Here is a 19,401-nt window from a genome sequence, read left to right on the forward strand (position 1 = left end):
GCTCAATTTCCAACACTCGAAACTCGCATGGACTGCCTCATTGACGAACCCTTCAAAATTTTAGACAACAAACTAGATACCTTCTGTACCCAGCTCAGCACACAAATGAGCCTAATGGTGGCGGAAGCAACCAACCAAACGCAGGCGGCGCCCCTACCCCAAATCACCCACCCCCTCCTTCTTCCAGAACGTCTGGTGAGCAAAATGGTAGGTGATTCACCTAAATCGAAGACTACTCCTCCATTTTTAAAACTCTGGCATTGGAACTGTCGCTGCATACGTCGTAAACGAGAAGCGCTAATACAACGTATACAAGATGAGGAACACCTACCAGATCTAATTACGCTACAGGACCCTAAATTAGTGTTTCGCTCCCGGGATATACTGCTTATCACTGACCAAATGATAGTGCTCCAATCGTGTCCACCTTTATGAAGGGATTCAAAGGCACACTCAACTTACATTCCCACACAATGTCCACAACGCAGTCCTTGACGTAATTCCAGTCGACATTCAACAGCTCATCGCCAATATCTATAATCACCCGAGTATGCCAGCAATGCGCTGCGCTAACCTAATAGCGCAAATAGCCACAGCGGCAAATAAAACGCCACTCATAGGGGCCGGAGAATTTAACAACATCGACTCGGGATACCAGAGAACTTCGGCAGAGGAGAGGTTCTTATATGAAACAAACTCAACAGAATCAGGTCGAGGTGTACAATGATTTCGATTGCCCCACCAGACAAGGTACAACAGGAATGATGGACATCCGGACCTCACTATGGGCAGACGCATTACCAATTTGGAACGGAATAGAACAACACATACTTTAGGCAGTGACCACTATATTATCGAAGTTCAAGTTTCAGGTCCCCAAGCGTCTCGTACGTACGAGAATAAAGCATAAGCTAATCAACTAGGATAAATTTGGTAAACAACGGGAAACAAACCAAGAAACTGGGCCGGTGGATTCGCGAACCTGGACAGCACAGTTCCTCGAGGACCAAGCGGCGCGTACCAAGGAATAAAGCCCAGAAGAACAAGTCCCAGTTATGGACTCGAAATTGGCCCATATGATAGAAGCCCATGAAAGTCTCATGAAATGAAACCTTCAACAAAAATACAATAAGAAACCCCAAAACAAGATATCTGAGCTTGCAAGGACAATGCATGATTATAGCCAACTTTGTAATCAGAATTGGCAGCAGATATGCGAAGGTCTGAGAGGCAATCTCAGTACCGCTCGAGCATGGCATCTTTTAAAACATCTAATTGTAGCCATGAAAAGCCAACAACATACTAGAAAGATCGTCGTTCGACTAACACGCAACCATAAATACGACACGCAGGTGCTACTAGAAACACTCAGGAGCCTACACAACTCACCGAGCCCTCCGAATCCCTTACCGGAGTTCGCTGGCTCACCAAATACTGAACTGGACAGGGACATAACTCTACAAGAAGTCCGAGCAGCACTTCATAGACTCCGCAACACCACGCCAGGCGAAGATCGCATAACAAACGCCGCTCTTAGGAACCTCGATGACAACTCCCTGCGAGAACTTACCAGTATCTTCAACAAGCATTGGCAGAACGGCACACTGCCAGAGGAGTGGACGCATGGAAGGGTTATTCTAATACCCAAACCTCAGAAACCAGAGACACCAGAAAATATGCGCCCCATTTACCTTACCTGTAGCTTAGGCAAACTCTTTGAGCAAGTCATCCTAGCTAGACTGCGTGGCCACATGGAAGACACCGGTCAATACCCACACTCAGTGATTGGATTCCGATCTGGCCTATCCACGCAAGATGCCATGATTCAACTCACGACAGCTGTACTGTACCCCCTCATACCTACGCACACCAAAGCGGTATTGGCGATTGACCTCAAGAATGCCTTCGACAACGTCACCCACGAGGCCATCCTAAAAGCTATGTTATACCTAAGCGTTGGCCAACGAGCATACAACTACATAAGAGCTTTCCTGCAGAACCGAAGGGCCAGCATGTGCGTAGACAACCTTCGTACAGGCCGCTACACTCTAGCGAATGTGGGCACAAGGCAAGGCTCCGCGCTGTCCCCTTTTCCTTTTCAATGCAGTACTTATTCCGCTCGCATGGAAGCTGCAGCAAATTCTCCACCTTGACCATACACTGTAGGTGGATGATATCACCCTGTGGACTACATTTGGATCAGACGCCCAAATCGAAGAAACACTGCAAACAGCCGCAATGGTAATACAGGACGAAGTCACCAAGGTAGGCCTCAGCAGCTCACCGGAAAAATCTGAACTTCTCTGGATCCGGCCAAAGGGTAAAACGTATCATACTCGTATCAGAATCTACGTGCACAATAGAGAGGTCCCACAGATCCCCACCATTCGAATCATGGGCCTCTACCTGCAACAAGATGGCAGAAATACTGAAACAATCAAACGTTTAAAGAGCACAGCTAATACGCAGAGTAACAAATAAAGCTCACGGCCTGCGTACATCAGATACTCCGCCAGTGGTACAAGCTTTTACCATGAGTAGAGTATTGTATTCTGCCCCCTATCTCAACTTCAATCCAACGGAAACCCAAACAATGAATTCTATAATAAGGCAAGCTACCAAGGCGGCGATCAGTCTGCCCAAAAACACCAGTAACGAACGCCTGGCGGAGTTCGGTGTGCATAACCCCATACAAGAACTAACCGAAGCCCACATACAGGCACAATACCTCCAATTAGCCAGCACCCCTACCGGAAGACATATACCTTCTAAACTTCAAATTAACATTCCTGCTAATCATAACTCCCTAAAAGCCCTTCCCTTGGCAATTCGTCAAACAATACGCATTCGACCGCTCCCCCGTAATATGCGCCCCGACCAAGACCGCGAGCGACGAAAAGCCAGAGCTGCAGCATAAACGGTACAGCGATGAACAGAACGCAATATGGGTAGATGCTGCATGTGATCAGCACGGAGCCACAGCGGTTGCTTACACACCGAATACCCCTCTCTTAATACAGGAACTACCCCCAGGAATAGGCCCAGTGGAAGAGATCAGTATAGCGCTAGCGCTCGGCAGCTACAGTGCTACCTACATCCTGAGTGATCCTAAAGCTGCTAAATTATGCTAAATTATGCTAGGGGCAGAGTTCACCCTGCCATCTTCCACGTACTTACCCAGAACCCTACCTTCTCCCGCGTAGCTGAGCTCATCTGGGTGCCCGCGCACTCGGGAAATCCCGACAATGAGGCCGCCGATTCTTAGCCCCAGGGTCGAGAAACCGGGCACAGGCGGACCTCATGGGGGGTTTCTCGGGGGAGCGTGCGTGTACCTTCGCTGACCTCATCGCGAACGTTCGTGCCGAGAGGCAAATATACCCCCCGCCCACTCTTCCCTCACTACCAGGGAGCAACACTTTTGGCGCCGCCTGCAAACGCGCACGCTACCTACTCCAACCCTCCTATCCCATTATCGACTCATCCCACCTTCTTGCCATCTGTGCAAAGCGCCGAAAGTAAACCTCACCCATATAATCCTGACCTGCCCGGCTTATCCTCCCCCGCGGACCAGTACCACTCCAAACCTGGGAGGACTGAGAGATCTCATTACGCTCCACGGACCCGGCAAGGCAGAAGATCGCCGCCAGCCGGACTGCCAGCGTCATGGACATGTTAAACATCATCAACGTTTGAGTTCAGTGGGGTCGTGCGGGAACCCAGGGGGCCTGGGAGGTCCCAAATTCGTTTGCAAAATAAAGTTGCTGCCTCTTCCTCCTCCGGAGACTACGAAGGGAATTGCGTCGTTGCCTCAAGGCGCGTTGTTTGCGGGCGAAAACGTGACGCCGCCAAATACGTGCAGCACCGCCGGCGACTGAGGACCCGCACGAAGGAAGTGAAAACGCGGCGCGGACTAGCCGTGCATTTTCATGCTTTATCGCGCTTCGTATTGTTTTTACGCACAAGCGTACATGGCTCGCCAGTGAAATCGACGATGCGACGTTTGAAGCTGCGAAGGAAGCGAACGCCAGAGGAGGAAGGCACCTGGATTAGGAGAAGGAAATCGCGCGCCTGGTGAAGCCCGAAGGAGCGCGCGGAACGCAGGGCAAAACAACATCATCTAGAGGAAAGTCTAGATGGCGTTCAACGAAGCGGGGAAGGAGACAGGCAAACGTCTCGGACGAGGAGGGTAGGCGGGGGCGCGCCCGGTTGACCTTCTCCGGGCCGTTGCTAAGGGCACGGCCGCTGGATAAAAAATTGGTAGGCTATTACGCTTCTTGGTAAGGCGATTCTTCCAAGAACAGGCAACCGCATACAGAACACGCAGTGCCGAACGGAGGCGGTTCTGCTTTTCAGATTGGGCAGCACACATCGCGATCGAACCGGCATTCCGGCGACGCCGGCGACGCGTCATCGCGCCATCTTATAGTGGGTCACCGCTGCGGAGAGGGGGAGGGGAGATTAGCAATTATTATTTAATGTTTCTTCTGAGGTGGGATGAGGAAACGGGCGGACAACAGGGGTATTGAGTAGAGGTAAGACACTCATTCACTCCCAGACAATGTGGCCGCACAAGGGAGGGGTGGGAGTAGAAGTGGACGAAACGCTATAATTGTTTTTCGAGTCGCCGGAACGGCACTGCGCCAGGTAAGGGGAGGAATAGGGCAAGACTGGAGGAGGGAGAAGGGCAGCCAGGCGCAAGCACTGCCAGAGGGGACATATGCCATTGAGGAACACACTCCGCAAACGGGGAAGCGAGAGACACGGCTGAGAGGCCGTACAGCCACGCGACAAAAATGAGTGGAGAGCCGTGGATCGCGCGCGAGGCGGCAAGGAGTGCCCTCCGCCGGCACCGCGGCAGTGCCGCAACAGCGTGAGAAGGAACGGCGTGCTCGTAGTGGACGGTAGCGGCGAGAGTCAGCGCAACGGCGCTGCGCGGAGGAAGAGGGCGAGATAGGCGAGTACACGTGTTCCGGCTTTGGAGAACAAGGCAAGAGCAAGACTCGCGCCGCGCGCGAGATATGGCTGCAGAAGCGCGCGCAGCTGGATTAGCGCGTAACAGTGGCTACGGTGAGGCCTACGGCGAGGCTCAACAGCGAAGCGAAATGCAGGAACGAGCGCCAAAGAGCTCCGCTATAAAAAAAATGGCTGTGGCTTCGCTAAGGTTAAGCCCAGGATGCGAAGCATACTAGCCTTTATTTTAGTTGTTGAACCACTGTTTAGCCTGGTGAGCGGCTGTTGCTTGGCTATATTTGGTTCGGCTAGACGAAGAAACAACTCATGCGTTACTCTGCTTCGCCTTCAAGAGTGGAACGCGTGAGCGTTCCCGTCGACCCGCCAAGGGGTGAAAGACAATGGGCTACGGCGCAGCGACTACGCGCCCCGCATTGCACGCGGTGAGCGTCGAGCAACGCAGCGTTCGGCGCGGCAACGAAATGTGCGCCTGAGCAAGCGACGCACGCCTGAGCCTTAGAAACAGCTAGTTTCTAAGGCAACACCGCATTCACTAGAGGCGCTTTTGTACCGCTTTGAAGCATCGTACTCGTGGCTCAGTGGTAGCGTCTCCGTCTCACACTCCGGAGACCCTGGTTCGATTCCCACACAGCCCATCTTGCAAGAGTTGAGCCAAAGCCACCTAGAAACAAGCGCAGCTGCTTATATACCGCCGCGACGCCGCGAGCGACGGCGCGAGTTGGAGCCCCGTTTCTCCTCTATCGTGACGTCACGGTGTCACGTGGTATGGCATGGGGTCAAAGGTCATTGAAGGCGACACCGCCGCGCCTGAGGAGCTGGGTTGAGCTCTAGTAATATGCTTCGCATAAAAAAAATGCAGCCTGCCGCGTCGGGCGGGCTGCATTGGGAATGCAACTATGGCTGTCACAGCCATAGTTGCATTCTCGGCCGCTTGGCTGGGCCGAACGGCGCTGGTTGCGGGAGACAGAGCGCGCCAAGACGCGTCGGGCGACGGCGTTTCATGGGCGTTAGTGACGCATTTTCTATGCCTATCCCAGACAGTCCCGGCTGGTGGCGCCGCGGCGGAGGACACCGTTTCGGATAAACGCGACAACCCGCACCTTTTTTTTTTTTTTATGCAGCGGCCATGCTACGTGCGGCGTGTTCGTTATGAAGGTACCGCTTTCGTCTCGTGATCCGAGCGCCGACCGCGAAGGACAGAGCAGCAACCTCACCGGCGGCAGGACGACCGCGAGTCGACCGACGCCAGAGTCGTCGCCTAGCGCCGTGCACGAGCAAATTGCTTGAATTTGGAAAAGACTGCGCATTTCCGTACACTTCCTTACCATCGTTCCTGATCGCACTTTATAATTTAAAAATAAAATTTCGCAACACGGACATAAAACATACAAACAATGTCGCAGTTTCGCCCGAGAGGCAAAGCATCGATTGCGATAGCCAATTAGCAGACAGCCATACGAAGTAAGGACAGTACTTTTATCGGCCGTGTCAACTTGTAAGCGTTCGTTTACTAATTAAATTAGCAAGCAAGGTGTCAGCGCGCACAGGCAAGCATGAACACATGACACTCGATGAGCTCTGGCACGCGATCAAAACGTCGTGAAAATGCGCGGCAGCAGCAGTGAGCGAAGTGACGTTCGTGCCGTGTATCGTTTCATCACAAACTGGGCGGCGAGAACGCAGCACGCACAACGGTATGAGCCGTCGAAGCACCTAGACTCTGCCATCAACGCAGATCGCTTTCAAGATCCGGGGCGCGCAGCCGCGGAATACGCAGTTGCTGCCGGAATAGGAATACAGCACGAAGATCGCTTTTCTTGCGGCTGCTGCCACGCTTGCTCACGCCAGTGTTTTCATAGCGAGTGCTCGAGGTCGTCGAGTGTGATGTGCTCATGTTTGCCTGTGCCTGCTGACACCATGCTTGTTAATTCAGTTAGCAAGCGAATGTTTCCAAGTTTATACATCCGATAAAACGATTTTCCGTCCTTTGTATAACTGTCTGCTAATTTGCCAAAGCATCGATGGTTCGACTTTTGAGCGAAACTACGACTTTTTCTGTAGCAATACTCTAAAAGTATCTCGCTTATCTCGGCTGCTGACCGGTTCACGCTTCCGTTAACTTCAAATACAAGCGCTTCTGGAAGGTGTACTTTACCTACGGGTCTCGCGGGGTGCCGACGGCAACACAATTTGGTGGTGTTCTGCGACCATTCCTTTTCAGTTTCCAATACATGACTAGACGCCAAAGCAATGCGATCTCGCAGGAATGGTAACAAGTTAGTGCGATGGTGATTACGTTACACACGTAGATTGGAAAAAAAATTTTGGTGGAGCCAGGCATAAAATAATCTCGTGTGAAAGAGCAGCCTCATGCTCTCATCGCTGCTTAAAAGCACACTTCTACGAAATTTATTAAAGCAAATCATTCTTTGCCTCTTTGGTCAACTTTTCCGCTACTAATACTACTACTATTACTCTTACCACTACCATTACTATTACTACTAGTAGTAGTAGTACTGCTGCTGCTAATGTCTCGCACGGGGAGGTGGTGGTGACTCCGTCGACTGTATTTTCACGACTGTATTGCCCTGCCTCCCCTCACTACCTCCCCTCTACCATTCTATGTATTTCTCTTCTGGGATGTTTCTCGTGAGTACCAAGGCAAGCGCCGCTGCTTCTGCAATGCTTTTGCAGCGGGCTCAAGGATAATTAAGAGCCGGCCACAAGGCATTGTGAGACGCCCAGGAAGCTCCAGCTGGCATTGCAACAACGCAATGCAAACGAGGCACGCTTTTTGACGTCGCCTGTCGCGCGTAGATGACATCTGTACTCCCGACGCGACGTGCCAGACAGCAGCAGCAGCGGCATAACAGCAATAGTGGGAAAGTCGAAAGAAGAGGCAAAGCAAGCTTCGCCTTAAGAGGAAAGTCCTTCCTTGGATGTTTGTGTGTGGTAGTGGCGTGTGTGTATACGGATATGTTTTCGTGTGCTATAAAGCTGCTACCAACCAAGGCAGAATACCAACTAGCTCAGCTTCAAGTTAATCTAGGTTGTATATATGCCCTTTCATGGAGATAATCGTGGGAAAGTTCTCCGGGCGCTGTCATGACTGGAAGGATTTCACACGCAGGATCTCAAGGTGTATGAAGGGAATGCGGACTGCCTTGCACCTGAGTATCAAGACATACTGGCGCGAAGTGATGAGCTGGAGATGGAATTCAAAAGACAACCATGCCATTTGGAAAGACTTTACGGTACGTTACCCTGATCGAGCAGCGAACATGCTCGGGAGTTTTTTTTTTTTTTTTGCATTTTGGGCGTGAACGTAGGAACAACGCATCTGGCACGACTTTTACGACATTCACACGCGTGGTTTCAGGGCCTGTTTAAGTCATACATTATTGAAATCTGCTAGCCAAACTGTCTCCCTTTCGATTGGTCGCACAATCCATTTAATGCAGCAACAATGTTTTCAATGAGTATGAACGGTCACAAAACCGAACATTTAAAGGGCAAATAAACACCCCTCCCCCCTTCTTTATATCTGCCTTACTTCATGCATACTTGACATTTATTAGCATCAGCCAACGATTTTGTTTTATAGTGCTTCTTTCCTTTGCTCTCGTGAACTTGAATTATTTCAAAAGGGTAACGATCGGTGGCTATTCATATTTCCTTTTTGCTCTATGCAGTACGAGAAGTCGGGGATAGAAGGAAAGTTAACAAATGGTGTGCGAACTGCAACATATTCATTAGCGTCAGATCACGAAGGTATAACTATAAGAAGTAAGGACCAGATTAATGCAGAACAGTAAAAGACACAAAATAAACAAAAGCATTATTGTTAGACATTGAGCTGAACATCTCTTTCCGTCCACTTCCAAGAGTTTCAAAGAACTCTTACGAAACGCGACAAATAATATAGTGGTGTGGCAAATCCAACCCACAATGATTGGCTTAAAGCCGAGCACTGTAATCTAGGCAATGGCCAGAGTGTGTCCAAAACGACCACCGCAGAAAAATGCTCAGTTGAAAGAGAATGGATTCGCAACGGCGTAGCGAAGTCAAAAATGAGTATAAGAAAAGCTTCTCGCCAGCGCGTAGAAACATTATGCTGGTGACAGTCACCAGAATACCATGCGGACATTGGTGGAAGGGTATTCACTTCTGGAAGTGTTTCACTAATAAGTTTGGCGATGTATCGCTTCATGTGATTTCGGAACAGCATGTGACCACCTCTTACACTGTTAAACAAAAAAAGATATTCTGTAGTTTGACGTGTAATAACCGGGATTTTTTTATTATTACACGTCAAACTACACAATATCTTTTTTGTTTAACAGTGTAAGAGGCGGTCACATGCTGTTCCGAAACCACATGAAGCGATACATCGCCAAACTTATTAGTGAATTTAAATTTAATTTTTTAATTTAGCTCCTGCGGGGACGGTAGAGTATCCGCCTCCCGTGCAAGAAGAGCGTGATTCAAATCCCGGTGCCGCACAATTCTCCACAAGAAAATAAAAAAAAAAAAACCGTGTATTGAGAAAATTGCACAAACAGGCCTGGAGTGCGGCCTGATCCCGGTGACCAGAACCGGTAACGCACTCTCTCACCAGAGCAGGATTGGCCACCCTGGTGCAGTACTTGGCCACAACCTCCTATATCAACACAACAATCAAACCCCGGCCCTCAGTACCCAGCAGCTGCGAAGCAACTGACCACGGCGGCGGTCAGACCTGCGACGCTGCAGAGGGTGCTAAGAATCCCTGGCTCCGGACAGGCCGCCATTGGAATATGAACCTGACAACGTTTAACGCTAGAACGTTATCTAGTCAGGCGAGTCTAGCAGTGCTATTGGAGGAATTAGAGGGCAGTAAATGGGATATAATAGGGCTCAGTGAAGTTAGGAGGCCAAAAGAAGCATATACAGCGCTAAAAAGCGGGCACGTCCTGTGCTACCGGGGCTTAGCAGAGAGACGAGAACTAGGAGTTGGATTCCTGATTAATAAGAACATAGCTGGTAACATACAGGAATTCTATAGCATTAACGAGAGGGTGGCATGTCTTGTTGTGAAACTTAATAAGAGGTAAAAATGAAGGTTGTACAGGTCTACGCCCCTACATCTAGTCATGATGACCAGGAAGTCGAAAGCTTCTATGAAGACGTGGAATCGGCGATGGGTAAAGTAGAAACAAAATACAGTATACTGATGGGCGATTTCAATGCCAGGGTAGGCAAGAAGCAGGCCGGAGACAAGTCAGTGGGGGAATATGGCATAGGCTCTAGGAATAGCAGAGGAGAGTTATTAGTAGAGTTTGCAGAACAGAATAACATGCGGATAATGAATACCTTTTTCCGCAAGCGGGTTAGCCAAAAGTGGACGTGGAGGAGCCCGAATGGTGAGACTAGAAATGAAATCGACTTCATACTCTGCGCGAACCCTGGCATCATACAAGATGTAGACGTGCTCGGCAAGGTGCGCTGCTGTGACCATAGGATGGTAAGAACTCGAATTAGCCTTGACTTGAGGAGGGAACGGAAGAAACTGGTACATAAGAAGCCAATCAATGAGTTAGCGGTAAGAGGGAAACTAGAGGAATTCCGGATCAAGCTACAGAACAGGTATTCGGCTTTAACCCAGGAAGAGGACCATAGTGTTGAAGCAATGAACGACAATCTTATGGGCATCATTAAGGAGTGCGCAATAGAAGTCGGTGGTAACGCCGTTAAACAGGAAACCAGTAAGCTATCGCAGGAGACGAAAGATCTGATCAAGAAACGCCAATGTATGAAAGCCTCTAACCCTACAGCTAGAATAGAACTGGCAGAACTTTCTAAGTTAATCAACAAGCGTAAGACAGCGGACATAAGGAACTATAATATGGATAGAATTGCACAGGCTCTCAGGAACGGAGGAAGCCTAAAAGCAGTGAAGAAGAAACTAGGAATAGGCAAGAATCAGATGTGTGCGTTAAGAGACAAAGCCTGCAATATCGTTACTAATATGGATGAGATAGCTCAAGTGGCTGAAGAGTTTTATAGAGATTTATACAGTACCAGTAACACCCACGACGATAAGGTGAGAGAGAATAGGCTAGAGGAACTTGAAATCCCACAAGTAACACCGGAAGAGGTAAAGAACGCCTTGCGAGCTATGCAAAGGGGGAAGGCAGCTGGGGAGGATCAGGTAACAGCAGATTTGTTGAAGGATGGTGGGAACACTGTCTTAGAAAGATTGGCCGCCCTATATACACAATGCCTCATGACCTCGAGCGTACCGGAACCTTGGAGAAACGCTTGCATAATCCTAATTCATGAGAAAGGGGACGCCAAAGACTTCAAAAATTATAGACCGATCAGCTTACTGTCCGTTGCCTACAAAGTATTTACTAAGGTAATCGCAAATAGAATCAGGAATACCTTAGATTTCTGTCAACCAAAGGACCAGGCAGGATTCCGTAAAGGCTACTCAACAATAGACCATATTCACACTATCAATCAGGTGATAGAGAAATGTGCGGAATATAACCAACCCTTATATATAGCCTTCATTGATTACGAAAAAGCATTTGATTCAGTCGAAACCTCAGCAGTCATGAAGGCACTACGGAATCAGGGTGTAGATGAGCCATATGTAAAGATACTGGAAGATATCTATAGCGGTTCCACAGCCACCGTAATCCTCCACAAAGAAAGCAACAAAATCCCAATAAAGAAAGGCGTCAGACAGGGAGATACGATATCTGCGATGCTATTCACAGCATGTTTACAGGAGGTATTCAGAGACCTGGAGTGGGAAGAATTGGGGATAAAAGTTGATGGAGAATACCTTAGCAACTTGCGATTCGCTGATGATATTGCCTTGCTTAGTAACTCAGGAGACCAATTGCAATGCATGCTCACTGACCTGGAGAGGCAAAGCAGAAGGGTGGGTCTGAAAATTAATCTACAGAAAACTGAAGTAATGTTTAACAGTCTCGGAAGAGAATAGCAGTTTACGATAGGTAGCGAGGCACTGGAAGTGGTAAGGGAATACATCTACTTAGGGCAGGTAGTGACCACGGATCCGGATCATGAGACTGAAATAACCAGAAGAATAAGAATGGGCTGGGGTGCGTTTGGCAGGCATTCTCAAATCATGAACAGCAGGTTGCCACTATCCCTCAAGAGGAAAGTGTATAACAGCTGTGTCTTACCAGTACTCACCTACGGGGCAGAAACCTGGAGGCTTACGAAAAGGGTTCTGATGAAATTGAGGACGACTCAACGAGCTATGGAAAGAAGAATGATAGGTGTAACGTTAAGGGATAAGAAAAGAGCAGATTGGGTGAGGGAACAAACGCGGGTAAATGACATCTTAGTTGAAATCAAGAAAAAGAAATGGGCATGGGCCGGACATGTAATGAGGAGGGAAGATAACCGATGGTCATTAAGGGTTACGGACTGGATTCCAAGGGAAGGGAAGCGTAGTAGGGGGCGGCAGAAAGTTAGGTGGGCGGATGACATTAAGACGTTTGCAGGGACAACATGGCCACAATTAGTACATGACCGGGGTAGTTAAAGAAGTATGGGCGAGGCCTTTGCCCTGCAGTGGGCGTAACTAGGCTGATGATGATGATGATGAACCGGGATTTGACGCACGCCCTGTTGAGACTGACAAGTTGAGACTGACAAGTTATCAGTTGAGTCTGATAAGTATTACCACCTATTGCTATTTAACATAAGTTTATTGCATGGTACACGTGCGTTTTCTTTTTCATTCTGGCCCCATCAGCATGCGACCGCCGAAGCCGTGATCGAACAAGTGACGTTGCTATGAGGAGCGCCACGCCAAACCCACTGAACTGCCGCGGCTGCTCACCTATTAAAGCATGCTCTTCTCAAGATCACGAGGGAGTATCCAGAGCTCGTAAATGCCGCTGCCAGTAATTTAGCAAGGGAAGTAGAATATACGCCAGTCATTGTTTCTTCTTGTGCAGGAATGATCACCGACCTCTACATTGATGTCTACAAATTTAAAGGAACCAACGTGAAGAGCAAAGTGCCCGCACTGCTCCAAGTTCTCGACCGCTACGACTTGACTGCGCTGATCGACTTTTTTCATGACCAGGTGTAGCCTCTACGCAAATGCAACGCCTGGGTGCTTCAGCCTAGGAACACATAGTCAATCATAGTCATAGGAATACATGGTCAATCTGCTTCACAATAGAAAAAAGTCAAAGGCCTACACGGCACACGCGGCACAATCACAGCATCATTTTCGGCAGCATGCACTAGAAGGTTCCCCCCTCCTTCCGTGGAGACACCACGACGTGTGCTGTAGAGTAAATACAAGTGTCGAGACAACGCGGCGCATGTGTTACCTCCCTTGACCCTTGGCACCTTACGATGCTGTTGATGATGATGAACATCATCATTTATTTGCATCCCCTTTGAAGCAAGGCGGTGACAAACAGTCACCAAGCCTCATTCAGTTCACCAGGCCCAGCTACATACAACTGCTACATGCAACTACATGCAACAACATACAACTGCTACATGCCGGGACAATTGTTTGAATGCGGCGCAACTTCAATGCGCAATTTGCACGTATCAAGGCAACGCGGTACGCATGTCAAGTTGTGACAAGTGGCACGATATGATGCTAATGTTGATGATTTACTGGCATCCCCTTTGAAACGTGGCGGTGACAAGCTGTCACCTAGCCTGCTTGATTTATTCAGTTAGGCTATGCATGTTTTTGTTCCACCATATTGTATGCATCTGCTTCTTCTTTTTCTTCATCAAAGCTGCTCTATTTCACTTGTAGCCATACCTGTGTAACTGCTGCTTGGCGTGCAACTTGATGTAATATTACGCAACTGCAATAGAAAGTGCGGACACATCGACCTTATGCGGAGCGCATCTCGCGTCGCGTGACAAGTGGCACGGTACGATGTTAACGATTATTTATTGGAATCCCCGTTGAAACGGGGTGGTGAGAAGTGGTCACATAGCTAGTTTGATTCAGTATGGTATACTGTACATGTTTTTCGTCCTAGCATGGCAAAGCCAACGGTGAGACTCTCAATCCCTGGAATAACGAAGGAGTCGAAGATGCCGCTTGCTGGGCTCAAGCATTTCGCGCTATCATACATTGCTTACATGTATGGATATTACGAACATGTTTTTACATATGGTTCTGTGACACAGACCTCTTCCGCGGCGGCCTACACGGTGCCAGGAATGGGAATCGCACAACGGTTCAAGATAGGGCACAGGACGTCGTCTACAGCAGCTCAGTTGACCGGAGTTCGAGAAGAAGTTCGCTGCATACTGCAACAGAGCCTCGAGAAGTGGACAGTGTTCTGGAACTCAAAACCAGCACTGCAACTCATCAGCAATTGTATGAGTGACCGAACCGCATATAGTCCTCTGGTTTATGACATCATGTCTCTGCTTGCTGAGGCGTCTCATTCCAGGCATACCATCGTGCTGCAGCGGATTCCTTCCATTGTGGAATAGCTGGAAACGAACAGGCTGACGCGGAAGCAAAAAAGGCGCACACTGACGGAACTATAATAAAAATTCATTTTTCCCGGTATGACATTAACGCCTTGCTCCATACCTCCCTTAAGACTTCTACGGCGCGACATTGGGACAACCCCGAACATCGACAAGAGCGCCTCCATAGACTTGACGCTGGATTACAATTCCGGCTTCCACTTCGGTTGCGGAGAAGCCAGGAAACACTCATTCATCGATTACGGCTGGGTGTGGCATACACCCACCAATACCTTCACAAGATTGGACAAGCACGGGACCCTGAATGTAGCGTCTGTCCCACTCTCGAGACAATAGCTCACGTACTTTGCGTGTGCCCTCAATATGCGGCCGAACGAAGAACACTCAAGTCTACTGTTGACAGCTTGGACTCCCGCCCCTTTTCACAAGAAAAGCTTTTGGGCGCGTGGAGGAGTGTTCACTGTGCCCAACGTGCCATAAAATCAGTTTTGAACTTTTTAAGTGAGACTGGTTTGGACGATCGCCTCTAGAAGCTGTGAGACGTGCAGTCAGTACGAAATTTGTTTGCGCAATACCTTTTCGTGACAAGATTACTTTTTGTCCGGACAAGTTTACTCTTACGTGTATTGCGTCTACAGTGCGCATCCGCATATTGGACAACGTGTATATAGTATCTCATCGTACCATAACATAATCACCCGCCACCTACCTTTCCCTCTATTTCCCAGTTCCCCTTTCCCCAGTGAGGAGTAGCAGGCTAGAGACACGCTCTCCAGGCCAACCTCTCCTCCTTTCTCTTCATTAAAATCTACTCCTGCTCCTCGTTCTAGCATATTGTATGCACCTCCTTAATATTCTTATTCCTCAAGGTTTCTCTATCTCCCTTGTACCCATACCTTTGCAACGGCTGCTTGGCGTGCAACTTGGTGTAATATTACGCAATTGCAACACAAACTGTGCGCGCAACGTCGCTTTGCGGTGCTCATTTCATGTCGCGTGAAAAGTGGCACGGTACGATGATAACGATGATTTATTGGAATTCCCGTTGAAACGGGGTGGTCGAAAGTGGTCGCCTAGCCTCTTGATTCAATAAGGTATACTGTACATGTTTTTCTGTCTGGCATTTTGTATGCATCTCCTTCATATTCTTTTTATTCCTCAAGGTTTCTCTATCTCCCTTGTACCCACACCTATGCAACTGCTGCTTGGCGTGCAACTTTGTGTAATACTACGCAATTGCAATACAAACTGCGCACAGAAGGACGCTAAGGGACGCTCATTTCTTATCGCGTGACAAGTGGAACGGTACGATGATAACGATGATTTATATGAATCCCCGTTGAAACTGGGTGGTGAAAAGTGGTCACCTAGCCTCTTGATTCAATAAGGTATATGGTGTACATGTTTTTCGTTGCAGTATATTGTATGCACCTAGTAAGCAGAGTAGGTATCTACTTGTCACCTGCGTTTTAAAGGGGACTCCAATAAATCATCATCATTATCTTGATCATCAATTCTATCGCATCGTGCCACTTGTCACGTGATATGAGATGCGCGCCACATAGCGTCGATGCGCGCGCACTTCGCAGTGCAGTTACACGCTTTTACACCAGGTGGAACGGCATGTACAGTTTTTAGATAGCGGTTGAATGTAGATAGAGAAGGTTTGTGGAAGAAAAAGAATGTTAAGGAGATGCATAGAAAATGCTAGAACAAATAATATGTAGTGTGCGCTAATAAATAAAGCTGGCTAGGTGACTATTTCTCACCGCCATGCTTCAAAGTTGGTGCTAATAAGTCATAATCATCATCATTAAGATCCTACCGTGCCACTTGTCACGCGATGTGAGATGCGCGACGCATAGCGTCGATGTGTACGCACATTGTTTTACAGTTGCGTAACATTGAACCAGGTTCCACGCTATGCAACACTTGCATAAAATCTCATGGGTGGCGGCAATAGAAAAGAAATCTGACATGAGTAAATACTTAAGAGAAAAAAAAGGAAATCAGGAAAGAAACAACTTATGATAACTCAAAGGCAAGCTCATTACTTTTTGAAGCAAGATCATGATTTTTATATAAATGCAAATGACGGCCAAAGCGACGCATACACCATAAACGAAGGAGTTCCGCAAGGAGGTGTATTAAGTCCACTTCTCTTCAATGGAGCAATAGCAGGTTTACCAGCAGTACTTCCAGCAAACATAAAGATATCTATGCATGCTGATGACATTTCCATATGGACATCGAACAAGCCTCTAGAAGTTGTCAAGCATCGGCTGCAGGAAACTTTGAACGCAATAGGTGATTATTTAAGGGAACGGGGCATGAAGATCTCTTATGCCAAATCAGTGGTTCTCTCCTTCACAAGAAAGAAGTTTAGAAATTTTGGTCTTTCAGCAGATGGCCATGAGATCGAGCTGATTCGGAAACATCGTTTTCTCGGCGTGATTTTAGGCCACCATCTTCGATGCACTCATCATTTTAACGCCCTGGAGGACCAAATTAGTTGTGTTATAAATGTTCTCCCCAGAATCGCAGGAATGAAGTAGGGTGGAACAACTGCATCCCTGTTTTACGTCCACTAAGCACTTATGCGTGAGAGAATTGCTTACTCTGCTCCCTAAATTGCACAATTTATCTGCGACATCCCTCCATCGGCTATAGCTATTGCAGGCTCGGAGTTTACTAGTGTGCCTAGGTGTCCCGCAAGCTATATACGTCCAATCACCTCACTATTGCAGAAGCGCGGGAACCGCATTTCACGGTGATTCGCAGCCTGGAAACATGCCGACATCTCTTCAGAATTTCTACTCAGCATTCTGCACAGCCCCTTCTCTCTCTGATGGAGAACTTTGCGGGTGCGCAGATACACGCCTTGTTTCGAGAGCATCAATCACGACTCCCGCGATAACCTTTTTGGCATTCAGACCTCTGCTGCGCACCATGGCTTCTGCAAGCGCCAGAAACAGAAACGTCAATCGAAGGGCTTAAAAATAAAAGCGACGTTTCCACGTCAGCAGCAAAACAATTAGCGTTACATTACCTATTTTACAAGAACCAAGAATATATTCACGTCTACACGGACGGTTCTGTAATCAAAGAAAGTGCGACTGCAGCTTATGGTATATCATCCTTAGAGGTAGAGCACACGTCGACAAGGACACACGTCGTCACCAACAATAGCGGAATTAGTGGCAATTCTCCAAGCCACTCATTTTATGAAAAGATATGAAACACAAACAAAGTGGGTAATTTGCACGGACTCCTTATAGGCTTTAGCACGTCGTGAAAATATTCATGACAGCAAACCACACGCACGAATAAAATACGCAGTACTGAACAGTTCAACTCAGGCTAATGAAAGGAAGCATGAAGTGATATTATAGTGGGTCCCAGGCCATGCTGGTATAGCAGGCAACGAACTAGAGGACTCATTGGCAAAATCGGCCCATAAAGATGCAGAAATTCAACTCATCCCTTTATCACCAATGGACACAAAGCAGATATTAAAAGTACTAAAGAAAAACTTGTGTATGTAAACATGGTTTAATGAAAACACTAAGGAATCAATCCTTTACGAAGTAGATCCTCAACTCAAATACCAGCTCGATGTACAACTTTCTTAATATACCGAGATACTAATTCAGCGACTGCGCCTTGGCACAGCATACGCCAAACATTTCCTACACCGCATCAAACGAGCTCCTTCCCCGTCTTGCTGCTGTGGCCACGACAATGAGGATGTTCGCCATCTATTCCTGAAATGCCCTATATACGATATGCAAAGACGGCAGCTAGAACGAGAGCTACACTCCATTGATCCTCACCGGCCTTTCTCACTGGCAAAATTGCTGGACCCATGGCCATCTAAAACAGCACAGCGAAAAGAATTGAATGCACTCGAACATTTTTATGAAGACACAGGCATCCTTAACAAATACTAGGTATTTCACTGAATAATCACACGATGTCACTATAACTTTCTTCTATTATTTCTAATTATTAGTGCTTGTGTATTACGTATTATACATTTATTGTGCGTGAATTATTTTAAGACTGTAATTCCTCTTCTGTTTATATGGTCATCGAAGTCTACATCACGGCCATTTGAGTGTGTTTGTGACTTTGTTTACGATCTCATTATGGTGCAATTTGCATATGACTTTTATACTGTTATGTTCTTGGACGTATAGGGCTGTGCTGTGGATTTCCGACCGTATGAAGTGGTTTCTTTTCATTTTCCTACATATTATTTATATTCTTGTTCCCGCTATGAGAAAAGGCGTAGCCGTCATCATTTTAAGGTCACTACGTCTCTTTTATCTGCATTTCAATAAAAACATGCCTTAGAACACGCACCTAAAAAATGAAGGAGAAGCATATGCTTGCTGCGGTAAAGCTAAGGAAACGATGGAGCATGTTTTATTAGAATGTGAACACATCTTCCCAGCGGTCGATTTAGGCACCACTGGCCTCCTTGAAGCCCTTGGGTTCAGCCATAGCAGGGGAAAAGCAAACATGTCCGCAATAGAGATTAGCAAGAGGCGATTGGAAGATTGGTGGAAGAAAAGTAGGGAAATGACAAAAAATCGGAGACGTACAAAAGCAAAGTTCTCAATAGGGGGTCAGAAAATTTGGTTGTGGGAGGTCATCGTTATATTTCCGTTTTTTTTATCTGGGTAGTTAGGCATTATGATAGCAAGAGCTTGGCGACGCATCCCACCGCCGCGTTCCAAAGGGAACGCTCATAACGTCCATCCATCTATCCAGCAGAAAACCACTCAATGGCTAAAAGATCACCGCCGCCCTCCCCCCGCTTCTTCTGGCGCGCTCTCGCCCCTCGATTGTAGCGATGCAGCGTAGCAGAAGACGCCAGGCGTTAATGCGTGACATTTTAGTATGGAGCTTCTTTTTCTG

The 19,401-nt window shown here is 47.7% G+C and overlaps 1 protein-coding gene across 3 annotated transcripts in view; it reads left to right on the forward strand.

The window, feature by feature from the left end:
- The window catches only part of LOC126535888 (BBSome complex member BBS7-like), a 155,554-nt gene extending 142,234 nt beyond the window's left edge, over window positions 1-13,320 (forward strand). Inside the window, exons 18-19 of one of the 3 annotated variants that reach the window (XM_050182737.3) lie at window positions 8,102-8,225; window positions 12,954-13,320. In XM_050182737.3, the coding sequence (XP_050038694.1) occupies window positions 8,102-8,225; window positions 12,954-13,090 (261 nt within the window). In that variant the 3' untranslated portion in view covers window positions 13,091-13,320. Of the gene's footprint in view, window positions 1-8,101; window positions 8,226-12,953 lie in introns of those variants that run through there. The other 2 variants (XM_055073326.1, XM_055073327.1) reach the window with 2 other exon arrangements.
- The last annotated feature ends 6,081 nt before the right edge of the window (window positions 13,321-19,401 follow it).

This window comes from Dermacentor andersoni, chromosome 4 (genome assembly GCF_023375885.2).
Source record: "Dermacentor andersoni chromosome 4, qqDerAnde1_hic_scaffold, whole genome shotgun sequence".
Taxonomy (NCBI): domain Eukaryota; kingdom Metazoa; phylum Arthropoda; class Arachnida; order Ixodida; family Ixodidae; genus Dermacentor; species Dermacentor andersoni.